The 21660-nt window shown below is 33.1% G+C and overlaps 1 protein-coding gene across 1 annotated transcript in view; it reads right to left on the bottom strand.

Annotated features, from left to right (window-relative positions):
• Positions 1–21660, bottom strand: part of LOC144450510 (uncharacterized) — an 83027-nt gene that overhangs the window by 52792 nt on the left and 8575 nt on the right. Inside the window, exons 2-4 of the mRNA XM_078141150.1 lie at positions 16753–16960; positions 1403–1459; positions 893–1018 (exon numbers count right to left, since the gene is read on the bottom strand). Of these exons, the coding sequence (XP_077997276.1) occupies positions 893–1018; positions 1403–1459; positions 16753–16960 (391 nt within the window). The remainder of the gene's footprint in view (positions 1–892; positions 1019–1402; positions 1460–16752; positions 16961–21660) is intronic.

Genomic DNA, 21660 nt, shown 5'->3' with positions numbered 1-21660 from the left:
CTGTGTATGTTTGTATGCACTCCATTATCCCTAGAAGTTTAAAACCAGGGAGATATGTTGCTAAAATGTAAATTCACACATGCGAACAGTACAACATTATGCAAATGATGCAGTTACTGAAATCAACTGTAACAATGAACCCAAAATGTTTCTATGTTCCCCAGTTTGATCGATATGTGTTATTACATTCCTTAGTAAAATCATAATTTCCTTCCACAGCTTGTGCTACAAGTTAATGTTTTCTATCAATGAGTTATGTTTTTGATTACCTGACACATTTCACTCATGTCGGCATCTGAAAATGTCTGGTTTATTCGAATTTGAGGGTTGACAAAGCATATCAAAGTCTTTCCAAATTTTTAAAACATTTCAAAATTCGTTACTATCAGACAATACTCCTCCATCAACTGACATCGTAGACAGATATATGGAAACTCAGAGCAGAGACAAAACTAAACTCAATATTCACCATGACGTATGCATTGCATTTGTTTGAAAAAAAACACATAGTTTGGGTGATACTCATACCCCCCACTCAGGATAACTCAGAAGAGAACATGTACGTGATTATAATACTGTTTTCTCAGATGAGTATATATGAAGTGAATGTTTGGAGCTAACATCTATATTACATTCAAAGTGAATGTTTGAGAATGTATGCAATGTATGTATGTATATCAAATGTATTCTGAATTAACAATTCTGTACTTATCATTTTCATTCAGATTATACATCTAATCAAACCCAGCCAGTGTTGGCCAGGTTTGAACTCAAACTGCAGTGGTATGCAGCCAAATGAGATAACTACTTATCCACAGAAAACCACTTACATATGTCAATATCTTATTAATGCAAAGTTAACATATAATACATGATTGTACTATATACTTACTGAAAATACCATTTTGGATTCCAGGTAGAGAGCAATGCTGAGGTTGTTGCTTTTCTCTGCAACATCACAAGGTGTCAGTTTTTCCTTGTTCTCCACAAATAGCTTGGAATTATTGGCCACAAGTAACTACAACAGAAGAATAAAACACACTTAGCCTAAAGTCATACAAGTGATATACTTTTATCATTTTACATATTTCATCTCTGTCATAGTATTGAGATTTTAAAAAACGAAGCGACCTGTTGATATTTGTCAAGCTGAAAGTCATATCAATGCATTCATTATATTCCATATTTTAGTTCACAGTTTAAGTCAGTTATATACATGTACATGTACATTGTGTACCTCGAGTTTTTTTCAGTGTGTTAGCTCAATGATTGCTCAGTTGACAAGCAGTTCTCCAGCTGTCCTACATCATACAATTACATACAATGTAGAATTTGGTATGTAATGATTGTTGTAGTCAGCAAAAACATCTCTTACAAGATGGTAATACCCAGCTGGTCTTACCTCCACTGATGGCTTCAGCCCTGATTGTGCCGCATAGTGTAAGGCTGTATTTCCCTTCTGTAACACAAACAAAAAGTTCCAACATAAATGGGCAGTCACTACAACTGTGATGTATACATACATGTTTGTATTACTTGACTTAACCAGCCAGGAGAGACAAAATTTCTTCCAAACTGTATCCCCTGGTCAAGTTACATGTATCTTAATATGGATAAGGATGATGGGGCAAGTTCTCTGTCACATTTCAAGTATCCAGTATGCAAATTGATAATGAATTGTTTTAAGATCAGTGACAGTATATGATTTTTCCATCGTACTAATTTGTGTTGTGTTGTGGATTGCTTACAATGTAAGCCCTTTAATTTTAAATTATTCATTTTGTGCATTTTTGCCCCTCCTCTAAGAATTAACTGAAGTACATGATGTTCCTTTGTTGTAATAAAGTTGGACTATACACATTATACCACATACGAGCCATTTGAACACAAAATATGGAATATATACTCTGATCATTCTACGTCATGACAACACATGTCTACATTGCTGGTGTTTGAAATATGAGTCAAAACATTCAAAATTACCATGACTACTTTCCCTGATTATTGCTGGATTATTCTTTGATATTACTGGCACTGATATAACGTTATTCTCCTATCGGTATATTTGTTCTTCATTCACCTGGAAAATAAGTGTGACCTACTACTCTTCTATCGACTCATAGTGACAAGGCCCCTTAGGTCACCCGTATTTTCCCTGGCTGAACGAAGAAAAATATAGGGGAATGATATCTAATAGTAATTGTACATGTATACACAAGATATATAGTGAGGGTTTGGAATATGTTCTGACCCCTAACATGATTCATTTCCTTATCACTGATTTTTTAAAAGATTTACAATAATACATGCAAAGGCCAAAATTTATGGGGACTGTTTTATGTCACTGCATAAATCCACTTTAATACAGATGACAAAATTTACGTACAACAATTTATTTTATTTTATTGTATATTATATTTTATTCATATTCTGGCATATTTTATGCCAGGCTGAAATATAGCGGATTTTATGTGCCTGTAAAATGTCATAAAACTGAATGATCTTTAGTCTTCCACTTCCTGCACTGGAGAATTTGAACAAAATTCATTTCTAGAAAATGTCAATGTAAAATGATGAGATACTCAATAATAAATCTTTAGTTATCGACAAAGGAAACATTTGTAATGACAAAATAAATAATCAGTGGAGGCAAACGGTCATTATGGTACATTTGGTACGATACAATTAGTTGTTATCAAATATTCATTTACATATAATATAGGGGAATTGAAAAAAGTGAAGAAAGAAAAAGAAATGTCACTGACTTCCTAAACACTATACTGCATAATATTACAAATTATTGACACAACGTCCATGATTGTATTTGTCCAAATTGTTACCAAGCACTATTAGATACATACATGTACAGGAGAAATGAAGTTGCCTTGGTGTTTCACACATGGGACATGTTGTTTTTCACATTAAGATAGACACAATTCAAGTAAGACTAACAATAACACATCAGACACAACACTCACACGATGATTCATTACCAAAACAACGCAGTGTTTTATTTAAGGGCGGTAAGTAGGTAAAATCTACCGGGGTTCCCACATCATTTTACCGGGCTTCCCCACCTAAACTATGATACATTGCATGGGAAGCACTACCAGTTTTACCTCTTTCCCCCTTTCTGTTACCGGGGTTCCCAAACCTTAGCAAAAACACTGCAACGTCATTGAAAAGCGATAATTTTAAAAAGCATTGCTATACTTTTACAGTGCAGTAGAAACAGGCTTCAACTAAAAAGAAAATTTCACATGGACTTGATGATTTTAATGGCTTCAAATGTTTACTTTCCAAATGATAATCAACACTGTGACAGTTACTTTGTCTGTTTCTACAACATACAATGTACATCCAAGTTCTATAATTGTTGTTTTTGTATTCAAAGTTGTCTGCATGTAAAAAAACATCATGATGCCCCGTAGGTGAAACAGAAGGTGAAGGTACCTTCATTTTTGATGTATTAAAGGTGACTGAAATCAATTTGTATATATGTGTATGTATGCATTTATAACAGTAGAATAGAAACTGAATTATACAATAAAGTACTCCTTGATGCAAACTATTCTACTTGTAAATCTGAATGAGCTTTAGGGTTATTATGCCTGTAATTTGGTTAATATCACTGTTGTGTTATGACGGATGGATGGATAGAGAGACTGCATAAATTGACAACGGGTGATTGTAGTTGCGAAGTCTTTAAACAACCACCCACATCAAAATACTGTCTGCTACCATGGTATTAATGATGGATGAAAAGTGCTTTAAACACTACTGGCAATTTGACCTGTTTTTCTGTCTCTGTCTATCTCTATGTATCATTACTACATGTAGCTTATGTACAAAATGCATTTGTCTATATTTTCTATCTACAGTATCTATCTATCTATCTATCTAAACTATCTATCTATCTAAACTATCTATCTATTTATCTATCTATCACCTATCTATCTTATTATCTATCTATCTATCTATCTATCTATCTATCTATCTATCTATCATCTATCTATCTATCTATCTATCTAAACTATCTATCTATTTAGCTATCTATCTATCTATCTATCTATCTATCTATCTATCTATCTAAACTATCTATCTATCTATCTATCTATCTATCTATCTATCTATCTGAACTATCTATCTATCTATCTATCTATCTATCTATCTGAACTATCTATCTATCTATCTATCTATCTATCTATCTATCTGAACTATCTATCTATCTATCTATCTATCTATCTATCTAAACTATCTATCTAAACTATCTATCTATCTATCTATTTATCTATCTATCTATCTATCTATCATCTATCTATCTATCTATCTATCTAAACTATATCTATCTATCTATCTAAACTATCTATCTAAACTATATATCTATCTATCTATCTATCTGAACTATCTATCTATCTATCTATCTATCTATCTAAACTATCTATCTATCTATCTATCTAAACTATCTATCTAAACTATCTATCTATCTATCTAAACTATCTATCTATCTATCTATTTATTTATCTATCTATCTATCTATCTATCTATCTATCATCTATCTAGCTATCTATCTATCTAAACTATATCTATCTATCTATCTAAACTATCTATCTATCTATCTATCTAAACTATCCATCTATCTATCCATCCATCCATCCATCCATCCATCTATCTATCTAAACTATCTATCTATCTATCTATCTATCTATCTAAACTATCTATCTATCTAAACTATCTATCTATCTATCTATCTATCTATCTATTTATCTATCTATCTATCTATCTATCTAAACTATCAATCTATCTATCTAAACTACATGTATCTATCTATCTATCTAAACTATCTATCTATTTATCTATCTATCATCTATCTATCTAAACTATCTATCTATCTATCTATCTATCTATCTATCTATCTATCTATCTAAACTATCTATCTATCTATCTATCTATCCATCCATCCATCCATCTAAAGTACAGGTATCTATCTATCTGTCTGTCTGTCTGTCTGTCTGTCTGTCTGTCTGTCTGTCTGTCTGTCTATTTATCTATCTATCTCTCTATTGCTATAAATCAAAAACTGTTTTATGGTATGACAAGTTACATCTACTTAATTTAATTTTAAACTGCTGCTTTAAATAGATGTTTTATTATAATATTTGTATTAACATTCACAGCTTACCCATCAAATAATTCCTAATCAAAGTTATTTGAATACTGAAATTTTAATTGAATTACTAGACCACACACTATGCAATAAACGTAATGTGAAATATACATCAGTATCCAACATTAATAGTGTTTATATAATGTTGATCTCAAAACCATGATTGACAGGTTGTTTGATTTCAATATATATCTCACTTTGACTCTCAATATACAGTAATAATATCAGTTACATTGGCAATTTGTAAAGTACAACAAAATAATGGGTGAACATCTTGCCTGCAGTGTAATATGTCATAACTCATTTTTCTCACTGTTCACACATAACACAATATGCAATCAATGCCTTGGTTAAAGCGATACTCCTTATAATAATAGTTTCAATGACACTACATGTACATACTGAAATATAAACTCACATGGTTAAAGTTCAGTGTTACACTTTAATTAAAATGACCATATGGCCGAGAAAAAGGTATTTATTTTAGATTATTAATCATACGGATAAATTTACTATATTTTTCTACTTGAAAAATAAACCTGAAACAACATAGCCAATGTCTGTGTCTGTAACTTGCTGAATATATATTTATAATATATACAGTCATGTACATGCTGGAAATTTATTCAAGGCGTATCAAGTTGATAAATATGATGGAGGTATTTTGGTATGTATAAAAAGGCTTGGTAACTGAAAGTATGCTATACAAAGGCTTCATAACCACAAATGATAGGTTTGATGTATTTTTGGAATACAATAAATTGTGTCATCATTTTTATACATACACATGTAGCTGGAGACAGCTCTGACAGTTTTACTAGACGAGCTTCAACATATTTTAGTTGTTGGAAAATTAAAAGTAAATTAGAAACAGAAAACAAAAAAAGTTATTAACATTAATACCTATACAGTTACATGGCCACGCTATACCCTTTTTATGTCAAAACAAAAGCTCATCAATATTGCATAATTAAGGGATGTACATATGATATAGCCCATTAAGTATCTTTGCACCAAGATTGGTTGAAATTGGCTGAAGCATGTCAGAGAAATGAGGGTGCAAGGATGGATGGATGGATGGATGGATGGATTGATGGACACACTGGGCTTAGCCAGTTGAGAGTTAGGCCTAAAAAAATTAAGTGGTTTCGATTATGTTCAATTTTAGAGTAGGTGGGGTACATGTAGGTAGATTTTTTTTCATGTGTGAGTATCTAGTTCAGGTAGTTCTGTTTTCCATTGTTTTCCATAGTCTCTTCTGTGTTATTGGTTTCTTCCCATCACATGTACAGCCATTACAGATTGGAAGAACAGTTATGTCAGTTGCCACATACACTATTTCTGGCAAAACTTCACAACTTTCGGGATTTTCTTTTTTTTTCTTGAATACGTAAAAAAAAAGTTTAGGATCAGCAGTGAAAAAGTAGGTGGGGTTGGATAACTGGAACCAAACAATTTTATTTCAAGCCTTAGCAAAATAAGAGACATGGACATAGTACACTTTATGTATATGACATCTACTAGGAACAAACAAGTGTCATGTATGAACAGTTTTGATATTAGACAATGAAAATTATTGCAACTGGTTGACTATATATTCACAGGTTGTCAACATTGAGGTCTGATAAATTGAGTTACATCAACAACAGATTGAATCCAAGGATTTTAAAAATATTTTAGTCAGGTTTAGTTGTATATGAAATAGTCACATCTATGAAATAAAGGCTTCCTACACTGTATAAAATGACAGATGCACACACAGATGGACTGGGTTAATTAGTGTTAATTGCTAGTTGGTATCTGAAAATTTATGTTTAACTTCAAATTATTTTTTCCAAATTCAACTTATCAGAAAAAAACTATTGACACAACATTGATTATTTCTTTAATTTTAATTGAAATGATTTAGAAAGTGTCAAAAAATTATGGAAAATAAAAAGACTTAATTTTGGTGTCAGATGCTGTAGTCATTACAAGTAGTACAAATTGCAAATCTTATGTCTGTTCACAAATTACAACAAGGAAAGTTAGCATGACATAGATTCAACGTTCAGTCATACTATTGATCAGTACATACCAATCAATAAAGCAATTTTATTCTGAAGAATAATATCTGTTGCTATGGTAACACATAGGGAATAACTTTCAACTGAGACAACATTGAAGGAATCAATTTAGAGACTGAAATTGCTCTTTGATACATTGTACACAGCATTGCTACAGAGTGGCAGAATATGCATAATCAGATACAATGTACAATTAATGCAGCTTTTTTGTGTGTGCTTTCTGTGGCCTAGATAACAAGTGATGCAAAAACAACTCATTAATATGCGTACTGTTGTAGGCGATGAACATGGAGACACTGTATTGCCAAAACATTAATCACTTGCAGGGTATTACTTGAATTTGACCAACTTCACAGCAATAAACACATTCAGTGAAAATAAATCCGATTGAAAATCTATCATTTCCTGACAAATTTCTTTCCAAGCGCAAGCAGCTTATGACGTACGGTACATTTGTTAACATCTCTGGCATGATTAAACTAATGAAATTTAATGTACACATGGTAGGTGACTAAAGACATGCAGTTATACTGACTCATCAAAATGGCTACTCTACGATTACGAGAACCAACAACTTATCAAATAAAGGAAATAGAATGTTTGAAAAGAAACAGAAACAATCGCATAATTTTACGACTGTTTTCAGTGTAAATATTTTGTATTATCTATCAGTTTCATATGAGTGTACAAAAACATTAACTTCGTCTAGTTAAAGTGACATGAGCTGAGTTTTTTGCTAACATGAAAATACTTCAATTTAAACTACCCTAGCAGAATCATAATGAATAGCTTCTATGACAATTTTTGTCCTGGCATTGTAGTGTACTATAATGTTAATATTGATGAATACCTCTTACGACATTAAAATGTGTTCTGGCATTCTTCTTAGTACTGTTGATTGCAAAGTAGGGAGTTCCTGTACATTTTTTAGTATGTATCATACATGACTGTGTACATTAAGTCATTGGAGTGTTACTTTGTAGTACCAGGTTTAAGTTCAGTCAATCACAAGTGATGGTTAAGTATACATGACATGTACAGCAGTAAGTAGAATACAAGTACTAGGAGTACCTTTTAATATGTAGAAAAATTTGCATTCCCAAAAACATAAACTTGAACTTGTGGCCTTTTAAAACCTAGTACGTTTTCTACACCTCTTTAAATAGTCATAGCGACATTTATTCACTATTCAGTTTCAAATGTTAAAACTCTACACATGCCAAGTAACATTGACTTTTCAGAACAGAACCTCAAAATCATAGCCAATATGGTAAATTTAGTGCATGTTACAACTCAAGCATACATTTCAATATATTGAAAATGTCATTCCCTAAATTTCAAAATTATACTTTTTATGATCAGAAAGACATTTATGCAAGAAAGGTTAAACTTAAAGCATGCACACATTTTGAGTTCACCCTAAAGTATTCATTCTAATATCTTACTGCAATTATATGTGAATGTACCGAATATTGGATACAGTATTGATAGATGAAACATCATTTGACTATTTTTAGATTTAATAAATGTTCTACAAGGTCTTTTTTTTTTTTGCAGATTCTGCACGTACATATTGTATTGTAGATATAACGGCTGTACCTCTAAAGCTGTGTACATGCAGTACCACTAGCACTAGGTCTGACTACCAGCGACAATTTGGATATACACATGTACACATGTACTAGTCTAGAATTCTAAACTGGTACAGTAACTGTAAATTATATATGTATTAAAAACTTCATTACGAATACCAGGCTAGTCAAGATGGTTAAGAAAGGTGTTAAATTGTGGTGCTCCCCTGTGGTGAATTAAGCGCAAAGGGTACATGTCAGTAGTTATTCATCACAAACTGACAGACTGTCGTCATCACTCATTAATATTCATTTGATACAGAAACGTTTTTGACCTTTATTACGTTTCTAGGACTGCACTGATATGCAAATGTCCAGCCACGACTCCATCTCCGACTCCAGTCTGTTTAAACTAAAATCATGTGGGGACACGACGTCATCATGTTTATATGAACACGATTTGGGGGAGCACACAGATATATGTGTTCGAACAAGTGTCTTGACTAGACTGGTATTAGTAATGAAGTTTTTAATACATAATTTACTGTACCAGTTTAGAATTCTAGACTACACAAAGTCATGTATACATGTAAACTATGTATAGTGTCTGTTAAATTTTGCTAATAAAGACTTGAGTGTGGTGTGAGTGTGACATAAAAACTTTTTATCACATTATGAATCTCAGTGTATTATATTGACATGTTCTTTAACTTACAGGCAAAGGCATGTATAGACTTACTGCTGATATCAGACCATTGACAAACAGAATCTGTTACAAACAGGGAAAATAAACAACTGAATTGGATTAATAACACTTGGCACAGCATGTTGGAAGTATAGACTTATTTAATATTGACATTTCATCATTTGATAAGAACAGTTGTATGGCCTCTTCATGTAATAGTTCACGTTCATAAACAAATTAGAAGTTCCACTGGCATTTCATGCACACATAAAGTGACCATAGAACTGTTCTTATCAAATAACAGTGTGTAATACAAGTCTCTTCTGTTCCAACATGCACATCAACATACATACTAAGTGTTATTAATCCAATTCATTTTTTTATTTTCCTTGTTTGTAACAGGTTCCATTCATCAATGGTCTGATGTTGGCAGTTGTACGTCATGTTGTTCAGCCGTACCAGCCTTTTAAAGCAGAGAGCGGTAGTTGATATAGAGAGTGGCATTAAAGTTATAGATTTTGTAGACAAGGACCAGTGCACCCTCTGTTACTGTTATCCAATCTGGACAAGCCACTGACGCACACAATTTCTAGTGATGCACCAAAATTTGGTGTTCCTCTATCTCGTTACTATGTGGGGACCAGTTTTATTATTTTGACTCACAACAACACAATTTAGCTATCCTTAGAGGGCACACTGACTAGGACACATAGACATTCTATTCTCTAGTCTTCCAATGGATTTTATTTCATGTTCAAGGTTTTAATTTTTTTTTTAAATGAATGGAAGTCTTCTCTTTTAAAATCAGATGTAAATTTCATTCCAACTTCACTTTATTTTAGTTTCAGTGTTATATTTTCAAATTGTCATTCTAATTCTTGTTGTTCAGACCGTTTTTCATTATTGCATGTAGGTGTATTTTGTATGGCCTAATAAAAGTGTGTGGTTTCAATAACACTCAATTTTAGAATAGGTGGGGTAGGTTGATTTTGTATTTTTATTATTACAATAAAATCGCGAAAATCGTGAAGTCTCGCAAGAATAGTGGGTGCAGAAACTGACATCAACTTAAAAAGACAATATAAAACTATTCTTCGAATCTATAATGGCTGTACATCTGATAGGAAGAAATAAACAACACAGAGACCATTTGGAAACAAGGGAAAACCTGAACTAGACACTCACACATGAAATTTTTTTAATAATAAAATGAAATAAAAAATCTACCTACCCCACCTATTCTAAAATTTAACGTAATCAGAACCACACAATTTTTTTCCCTGCCTAATAATGGTAGTTTATAGGAGACTTATAGAGTGCCTAATCTCTGCAAGCAAAGTTTGAGGCGTAGGAATAAACAGAAAGAAAAATTACTTTATTATCATGATAAAAGGAAATGTGGATATATTATAAGTACTATATTGTGAATCATACAACTCACCAAAGAGATAATTAAATAAACTTTAAGGATATAAATTCATTGATAATTAAGAATACAGAAAGTAAGTTTGAAATAAATATAAATTCAAATATCTGCTGATCTACAACTTGTACAGTTAACTGTGTTTAAGTGCAAATACATTAAAAATACAAGTCTACTGTGTATATTGACATAGGAAATTACTGCTAAATGACATAGTGTAACAGCTGATTTAATACACACTGAATATGCTAGTACATGACAAGAATACCTAAGAATATAATCGGAGCATAACAGGGAAACTTTAAAAGTTATGTTTTGTAAATGTCAACAGTTCAATGGAAATGGTATACAGCATGTACAAGCTGATAAAGAAGTCATCTAGCTTTTCTAATATTCATTCTAACATTTATTATACATTAATCAATAGTTTCATGAAATGAGGTTGGCTGTACGGTACATGTAGAAGATCCTTCCACCTCCTGCCCCCATCCAGTTCACCCATCATCCCCACAAACGCCACCATCCTCAAACCATCCTTACCACCCCCCTCACCACCCACCATACATTTACAGTACATACTAATGTCTAATGTGTAGTACAGTTCAAAGATCTCTAAGATTTGTCAACCTGGAGACAATCACAATCCACCTGGCTAACTTGGTTTAAGTATAACCTTTCCTGTTGGTAACACATGATGGTGAGGAGTTAGTGACAGCTCAGTGTTTCTGTTAGCCCAGTGTTAGCATTAAGCTTGCTACATACACGCAGCTCACTGTTAACATACAATTTATAAGCTATAAGGCTGGTGCAGGTATTAACCCTTCCAGTTGCCAACTTAAAGTTAGCACTTACGATGTAGCTACATGTAGCTGGTACTACTACTAGCCCAATCAGAAAGCACTTCTTGAGCACTACTGTACAATCTGACATCAAACTATACACAGATTTGTCTTGTGGAATGTACATTACTCTAATAAGAAAATCAATATTTTTTACTCCCTTGTCAGTATAAAGTTAATATATGTATTATGTTACAGCATGTACAATGTAGATGTACGTTATGATGGGACTGGCAAAGGGTTCACACTGAGTACTACATGCATGCGATGTACATGTTAATTTTTTTATAGAGGAATTCATATCATATAATGGAAGATGTGACACAACTTGTTTCTTTGTGATTGGATTGAAAATTCATAAAATTTATATAATAATAATTAATTTACTGCCTTCTCAGTATAAACATTATTCTACGGTATACCATGCACCAGCCATTTCGAACAATATTGAATAGATATTCTGGTTGTTCTACGTCACAACATGTGTCTATGTAACTGGTTCTGCTGTGTTCAAAACGTTCAAAATTGCTATTACTTTTACCTGTTTTTCGTTGTCTTGGCACTGGTGTAATTATCTAATTCTCCAATATTTTTTATCATTTAGCTGAAAAATATACTCGTGACCTAAGGGTTTGTAACTACTTGTCTAGTGACTCATAGTGACAAGGCCCCTTAAGTCACTCGTATTTTCTTTGGTTAAATGAAGGAAAACATTAGGGAATAATATCTAAATGTTTAATAACGCGACTGGCAAAACGGGTTCAAACTGAGTGCTCTGATATGTTTATAGAGGAATGTATCATATATACTGTGAGATGTGATTAGGACGTGGTGTGATCAATATACTAACAGCGTGCACATCTCACTAACGCAGAGACCCAATATAGTCTGTAATCTCAGTAATGGCATAGAGACCCTCTATGAACTCACCAAATGTCATCATCACAATTCTATTTATGAAATGCAATCAACTGGATGGAAGACGTTCTGCCTTTCAAGATAAGACATTTACTCTTGGCATCCACACGATGCAGCTTTGTGTCTACAGATTACATTATACAGCTACTTCTAAGACATTCCCGCTGAGTAAGTTATTACAATGATGTCATCTTCATAAGTATGTATCAGAAAGGAAAACATGTCCATTGAAATACCCATTAGATAGAATCAACCCAGGAGTTTGAATCACAATTATTGAGATAACAATATCACTGAAATCTTGTTTATTCAGAGCTTTCAAATATCCATCAGTAGATAGCTAGTCTAAAATCGGGCAAATGTACAGGGTACTTGATGAATGCATGTTCATGACTTTACTTTTTGTGACTGCATAAATGAATATTATACCACATACAAACCAAGTTGAACATATTCAAACAAAAAATATGGGTTCCATGATAATTTCTATGTCACAATGTCATTGGTTCTGTGGTACACTCTCCAAAATTTCAACATACGGGTCAAAACATTCAAAATTGCAATTAATTTTTGTCTGAGGAGGTATGAACATACTATCCCCAAATATTTATCAGGAAATACTTGTCACTACTTGTCTGTTGACTCTTACAGGACAATTATTTTTCTTGGCTGATCAGAAAACAAATATTTGGGGAATACATCATTTTTTTGTTTGTGATTTTTGTCCAAGAAGAAAGTTGGTAAAAAAGTCATATTTTAGAGTATAGAATTGATAACTGATAGATTTCAAACATCAAAATACACGTACAACAAAATATGGTGAACTGGAACATTTACAATCTCGTGGACGTGATTGTAAAAGTTCACCATGTACAGACAACAAACAGTTTTACAGGGATTTTGCCAAGACCTGGCAAGCAAGGTAACCAACAGGGGAAATCTGGTAAAATAGGCATACATGTACATTAACCATAGTTTTGGTGGGGAACTCAGATAGATTATACCTACTTTACCATCCTTACCAAAAACACTGGTTTAGGAAACAGCTCAAACTTACCACAACTTGGGGTATTTTTTTAGTGTACATACACAAACTTTGATTTGAACATTCATTACAAAATTCAAGCAAAGTTAACATGAACTGAAAAGTCTTTAAAGTGATAGACATATCATAGTGGAGGAACAGATGATCCGATTCTGTTAACGATGACAGCTGTGTTCAACAGGTCATACGGATGATGAAATGTTATATAGAGCATTAAGCCAAGACACATAGCCATAGAGGTGTCATGTTATATGTAATATTTTAAATTATTCATAAGACAGTAACCTTTCCAAGGAATATGTACCACTTCATAACACTTGATTACTCAATCTACAGTTCCTTGATTTTTAGCTGTGATATAGTAATTTGCACAGTACATATATACCGGTACAATACATACATGTAGACATACATTCACAAATACATATTACACAAATGTACACACACACAGGGACACACACACACAGGGACACACATACACACACACACACACATACACACACACAGATACACATGGGAACATATCATGATCACACAAGCCATCACATCCCCTCCCATCCCAACTGTAGCCAACCCCCCCCCCCCCCCCACCACACACACACACACACACACAAACACACACAACTTCTCATGCTACCTGCAAACATACATAATACACTATACATTACACAGAATCAGTCATTCAAAAATACCAACCATACCAAACCCTCACCACAAACACGCGGACATGTTATGATCATGATATTGAATAACATAATTTATACCATGCACGAACCAAGTTGAACCAAAAATATAGAATATATACTCTGGTCGTACTACATCATGACAATGTTTGTCTATGTCACTCGTTTTGCTGTTTTATAAAAATATGAGTCGAAATATGAGTCAAAACGTTAAAAATTGCTATAATTTACTTTCCTCAATTTTTCTTTGATATTATTGGTGCTGGTATAATTATGTTATTTCCCAATATTTTTCTTCATTCAGCTATAGCCGGAAAATACATATACTCATATTTGCCTTGGTTGAATGAAGAAACATATTGGGGAATAACATCTAATTACATTTCTTAACATCAACACCCCCCCCCCCCCCTCCCACACACACACACACACACACAATGTACAATGTACACCGGGACATACAAATGTTTCCAAGAACCTTTGCAAACCTTTTACTTAAAGTAGACATCATCACTGCATTAATGTAATGTGTACATGTACACACATTTTTCCAATTACTGTAATGTACCTGTACATAATTCTCGAATGAATCATAAATACATCGAATTCAGTTGCCTGACCTATTTAACACAAGGAACTGAAATGCTAGGACTGAGAAGTGAGAGACCATTAAAATTATATTGCACATGTAGAGCTGATTGAAACTACAACTCAATGTACAAAAGTTAACGAGTGAAAAACTATGAAAAAGCCAGGATAAATGTACATACAAAGATATTTTATCACCATGGTAACGGTATGGTAAGTTTGATGTAATCCCAAAATTAAAAGGTCACCAATTGATCAGAACAGTATCACTGGTGTCAGCACTCAATTTTCTATAAAATGGCCCATGTAGGAGATCATTTTGTTGATGCATGTTGTGTACATATACAATGTATTTAATATACAGATGTCCCATTTTATGCAAATTAAGTCTTTGGTATGCAAATTGATAACTGTAAATTTAAAAGTATTCTCTTTGTACAAAGTAACAAGGTAAAGGTCCTCTAAGACTTGTAATTTTGGACCAACCCATGAACCACTTCACATTACATATCTGAATCATCTTCAGACCAGATTCAAGGCAAAATACAGTAATTTCTTTCTCTATGTGAATTGATTACTTTTATGAAAACAATATTTAGTATGAAAAATGATACAAATTTGTGCAAACCCTTAGCTAAATCTGACGACCCACCATGGAAGTTAAAAAAATGTACAAATTTGAACCCCACAACTTTCAAATGAACTACAAATTTTGCCAACTGCTAAGCAGAAAATATATACATTCCTTTAGTACACATAGATCCATAAAACACTTGTAAAGGGAATTTGTATATTTGTGGTGCATTTTACTCAAAAGATCATCAATGGCAGACTAAATATAGTTGTTGAGATTTCAGCTGATTTTCCGTACATGTTTTGCAGTGGAAACAAGCGAAAAACAATCACAAAATGTTGCATTGCAAACCATTTACTAATTGAATAAAAGCATCACATGTCAAGAACAGAGGAAGTGATACTTAGAACAGACAGGATACACGATAGCTCATGTACGGATTATGGAAAAGACGTTATCGGGTTTTGCACTGCCCTCAGGCACACACAATGTTACATTGATTGCTACAAGCCTGACAGAGGAAACAGTGCTGTTATCACAAAAACAAACACTGAGATGTCATTCACCATCATTCAAATTCCCAGATAATTATTTTCCTGCACATCAATTTGTTATTGCATTATGTGGTGTTATTACCCTTTTACCTGCGTTTACACAAAAAATCATTTGGACAGACAACTATAACTGTTGCTAGGCAACCATTTCCAATCAATACTGTAACATACAATAATTGGAGATTGGGCGTACATCAATACACTTGTTTTGCAAGTAAAGTGATAAAAAGTACAATAACTTTGAGATAGAAATGGCAATATAATTGTCATTTCTGTCATTGCCTGTTATTTGTGATTTTTTAATTTATAGAATAATTTTATCATGGCTTCCTACTTGAAGAGTTACAAACAAGGATTTGCCACAAGTTCTTTCACATTCATTTTTTCAAGTAGGAAGCCATGACAAAATTGTTTTACAAATTAAAAATCCAAAATAAATACACACTCTCATACAGTCTTGGTTAAGAAGCCTGATAGGGCTGAACAAGACGACATACCTTCCAGCCTATCTTCCATATGGCTAGTTTTAAGAAAAGAAATGCTAGCGAAATGCCAGGCATGGTGATGGTAGGGGAAAAGTGAGAGCAAATTCCCCACATCACGAGATTCCGGTCTAAGCAGTTACTGTACAGTACCTACCTCATCAATGGCATCAATCTCTGCTCTTTCTCTTTCACCATTTCTCAGGATGGCTCCCTCCCATTGTAATATCATATACAGACATTCAGCTCTCTTCGACATAATGGCTGGGTCGTATGCAGTGTTACAGAGGCAAACACTGTGTATGGAGGTTTCATTACGGGCATTCTTCTTATTGGGGTTGCCACTAAGGTCTTTTAGAAACAACCTGAAATATCAAAATATAAAGACATGTTTTAAATCAATCAATCAATCAATCAATCAATCAATCAATCAATCAATCAATCAATCAATCAATTTCTATGGCATCACTCTCAGTCTCAACTTATATAATTTTGTTCAATGGCACTGACAGCGTCAAGCCATACTCAAGACTTGTTTGAATGAGTGTGTCTTCAGTTTGATTTTTGAAAATAAAAATAATTGAAGATTGTCTAACAATTACAGCAACACAAATATAATGTCAATCGTCTTTTGTGGTATAGAATTGAGGTACTATTTGTAAATGTTATAAAACAGATTGAATGGAATGCAAATTAGATGGGGTAAGGAATAGAGAAAGTTAAGGAATAAAGAAGGGGTGAGGTGGGGGCAGAGGAATACTATCCTAATTTTAAATTTAAAGTAATTATCATATGTTCTCTATAACAATATCAACAGAGTACATGTAGATGGTGCACATCTATACTAGTACAGTACAATATGGTTCAATATGCTACTTTTAAGTTTGGAATACAACAAAAATACATGGATGGGATTGTATGTAGGTCATGTAAGGGGGCAATACATGTATTATGTACTTTCTAAATGCTAAAAGTATCAGTATACACATACATGTATATATGTAGTGCTGTCTATGAATGTCAACATAGTAGAAAGTATTCAAGTACTCTCTACTTGAATGTCAACACAGCAACAATTATAATATATGTGAAATGTTAATGAATGTATCTAGTCATGTACAATCCTTGGAGTTGTACAACCCCATTACATGTACTGTACATGTACATATATGATGAGGGTACATGTTCATGTACATTCATCATAAATATAGTATAAATACATGTGGAGCTGGATGAGATGCAAGACATGCAAACCAAAATAATGCAGTTACTGTAGCAGCATACTGGTATATATATGATGTGAATATTTACTATAGTTACTTTGGAACAGTAAGTTACAAATATAGAAACAATGTTTTGATTCATTTAAATCATGCAATGATTTAATTAATTAAGCGTTACTGTCTATTAATTTCTGAAACTAGAGTCGGTAAATTGATGGTAGTTGTTATCCTTGCCTCCTGTTCATGATGGGTCTCCTCTGTCTGATCAAGATAGTTTCCTTTACTTTACATAATCTACTGTTATGTATGTAACTATACTACATTGTATTTTACTGTCTTATTAAATGAGATGAGACAAGTCTACTAGACTAGTCTAGTCTGTTTGATGTTGGTGCCTGGGTTCATCAAAACACAAATTTTAAAAATAATTTGCAATATTGGTGTCTACATGTAGGTTCATAAAAATAACAAATATATATTGTTTCTGTGATAAATATAGCAGACCAGACATTTACATGTATCTATATTTCAGTGAGTCTTGATATGTCTAGTCGACATGTAGGCTACACAATTTATTGGTGCCTGGGTTCATAAAAAACACAACAGCAATAATACATAATAATAATAATAAAACATTGATATTGGTGTCTGGATTCATAAAAACACAATTATATACAAATGTAATATACTGAAGACCATTGTGTGAAAAATATATAGCAAGTCAGACATATTGTGTACATGTACATTTAATGGGAATGTTTATATAACACAGTTACATGATCTAAACATTTCCTTCAGACTGGCACACTGTTTGACATTTCAATGATAAACAAATGACTCAGAGATAGATTTTAAGCCAAATCCATCACAATTGAAGTAATTTCCATATACATAAGCACACATTGACATTATGCATGTGTTATTATCATATTCTTGTTCTGAAAACGTAATTTAGTGGTTGCTCCAAACTAGTTCATATAATACAAAATACTTGATGAAACCACGACATGTATTCATAAATACATGTATCCGGGTACATCACACACCTACGTTAATATACAAATGTAACATACATATATGCAAATGATTCATATAAGAATTCCCTATTCTTCTCCTGGGAATATCCATGCAATATTTTTCTCCCACTGTATGGTGACATTTATAAAGGTTCTACAGTGTTAATGTTATTCTATAGTCCCAACTTCATAAATATGATAATTTAGAGTTCAGTTCACACGCTGTCCACTAGTAAATTCAAGTGTTGAAAATGCATAATATATCAATCCTGGTCAACATGCTCCAATTCTTTCCCTCAATGTCATGTCATATACCAGTATATCATGTGGCCTTCACCTTTCTTTTACATGTGTAACTCATTTACAATCACTTCTTGTACATATGAATGCTTTCCCAAATTAATCTTACAGAGTGCAATTGCCATATGGAATATTTGTGAGTGTATGTGTACCGTTATACAATGTACAATATTGGGATTGATTGTGTAAAATTTAAGTGTCCTTTTGGGACTGTAGAAATTTGAATAAATTACCTCTGTGTATGTCAGTGTTTGCCTATTTGTTTATCAATGTAATATTCATATACTTGACAGATTTGATAAAAAAAAGTCTATAATTCACTGGAAGGTGTAAAATATCTCTAAAGTATTTCCAATTAACAGACATCGCATCATAAATGTGCTATTAATAATATTATTTTGTCACTTTATATGTACCTGTACAGTCACAATGAAGAACAATATTTTTGACTTTTATTTTTATTTTTTTATTTTTTTAATACAAACGATATCAAAGCTGTGATTTTACATCCTTCGGTCATATTATTCTTAATTCCTATAATTTCTCATTCACATATATTTTAATATTTTAATTTACATCTGTTCAACAGATTTATTATAATAACTTAATATATTTCTTTGAAGCTACATGTATTAGAGACTCTTAAAACTCTGTTGAACTGAACCAAAAAAGAGTACCAGGAAAACAAGAACCCCTGTTTACGTACATAATATAGGCAAACGATATGCATACATCATACATCATACATTGTATACATTCCTGTACATCTGGTAGATTGTGCATGCAGAAGTTATTATAAATAAAACACTTTTGAGAACATGCTACTGTTTCTGTTAATTAATGTGCCTTGCGGATGAATCTTACTGAAATCAAAATTCTTAAAATCTCTGCAAACTTTGCCATCTGGAAGCTTGGGTGGTCCTTTTGAAATAAGAAGAAATTTGGGGTCCCCTGTTTTGTTTTCAAGGAAATCGTCCATCTTGTTTTTCCCATACATTTTGTTATTATTTATAGTATTTGGCAGCCATATTGGATTCTAAAATGGCTTAATTGTTATAACATTTTGACCTCTAATTCAAATATATGTATGGTAACCCTTGATTTTTTTTATTGATTTTAACTGAGAAATGGTTTTCCTGTACAAACATAACAATAAAAGTTTGAAGTTTATTTCCAAGATGCATTTCAATGTACAGTATTAAAGAATGTTACTCGGTGAAATCTACCAAACTTTAACGAGATTTATCACCAAATTTATGACAAAATGTATGGAAATATGTAACTATTGTCAGAAATCCCCTGTTACCAGGGTTCCTTAATGTTAACAACAGACACATGTATATACTGTAGTGAGGTGAGCATTATTCACTTGTGACTTACAATCATAGATTGTATATTATTTGTATGATTAGTACATTTATAATGCAGTTCTGTTGAGAATTCTGACTTAATACATGCCTAAAGTCAGTGTTCTCCCTGAACAAGGTAACAGGGGCGCCGCGCCCTCTTGTAAATTCTTGGCGCCCCCTTGTAAGTTTTGACGGAAAAAAAATGAATTGAATATTTTTTCAACAAACGGGGCAAAACGATTTACTTCTCTCGCGGTTTCGCTACGATCTCATGGTCGCCATTTTGGAAAGTCAAATATCTCGGTAAAGAGGCTACTGTCACTGATGTCAAACTTCGTGCGAATCACATTCACGCATACTTTCTTCAAACTTGTCATTCATTCATTCTATAGCTTTCAAACAGTCAACATGTCTTTCCTCCGTCATTTAGCTCAATGAAGATCAGGAGGTACACGGAATATTTTACACGTCGGCCCTTTTCACTGGGCGAACTTGAACTCAGATCGTGGGATTGTTTGCATGTAAACACACACTGTCTCGAGTTTACGGTACAAAAACAAAATGAAATGCGAAACTTTGCAGCTTTGAAAGGCTTGTGTTGTTCACCGACACTACTTAGATGATACTAAATAATATGTCACTAAAATGAACAAAATGGTACATTCTAGTTCCTTAACTATTTATTGAATTGTAATCGAAACGAAAATGGGCTAATATTTTCGTACCCATCGAACCACGATCGAACTTACGGAGATATCGGGTGAGATGCGATGGCCTCAACACAGATAAACACGTGGTGTCAATGTGGGCGATTCCATTGTTCATGGATAGGTGGGCCGTGACAAAAGTCTCGGAACGGTCTGTTTTTACGTGTACACTAAATGTACTGCAAAATCTATGGTTTTCTGAGTCGCTGTGTCTATGAATTGCTTCTCTTAATATAAAAACACGCAAGTAAGATTTTCCATGGCTACGTCAGTATTGAAGTTGAACGCTAAGTTCCCCTCTGTCCCTTCCCTTTAGTTTAATAGTTCGGACGTTGCATGTGTCGTCATAGTACAATCTTTGACCTTTCAAAATCTTAGTGAGTCGTCGTAGCAGAAAGTTTTGTCGGATACCTGTCCCACTTGAAAACTATGTATTCCGATTCGTTTTATTTCATTTTCTTTTGATTGAC

The sequence above is a fragment of the Glandiceps talaboti genome, chromosome 20 (assembly GCF_964340395.1).
Source record: "Glandiceps talaboti chromosome 20, keGlaTala1.1, whole genome shotgun sequence".
Classification (NCBI taxonomy): domain Eukaryota; kingdom Metazoa; phylum Hemichordata; class Enteropneusta; family Spengelidae; genus Glandiceps; species Glandiceps talaboti.
Note: the sequence above shows the minus strand (reverse complement) of the source record. Positions and strands in the feature narration are given on the sequence as shown.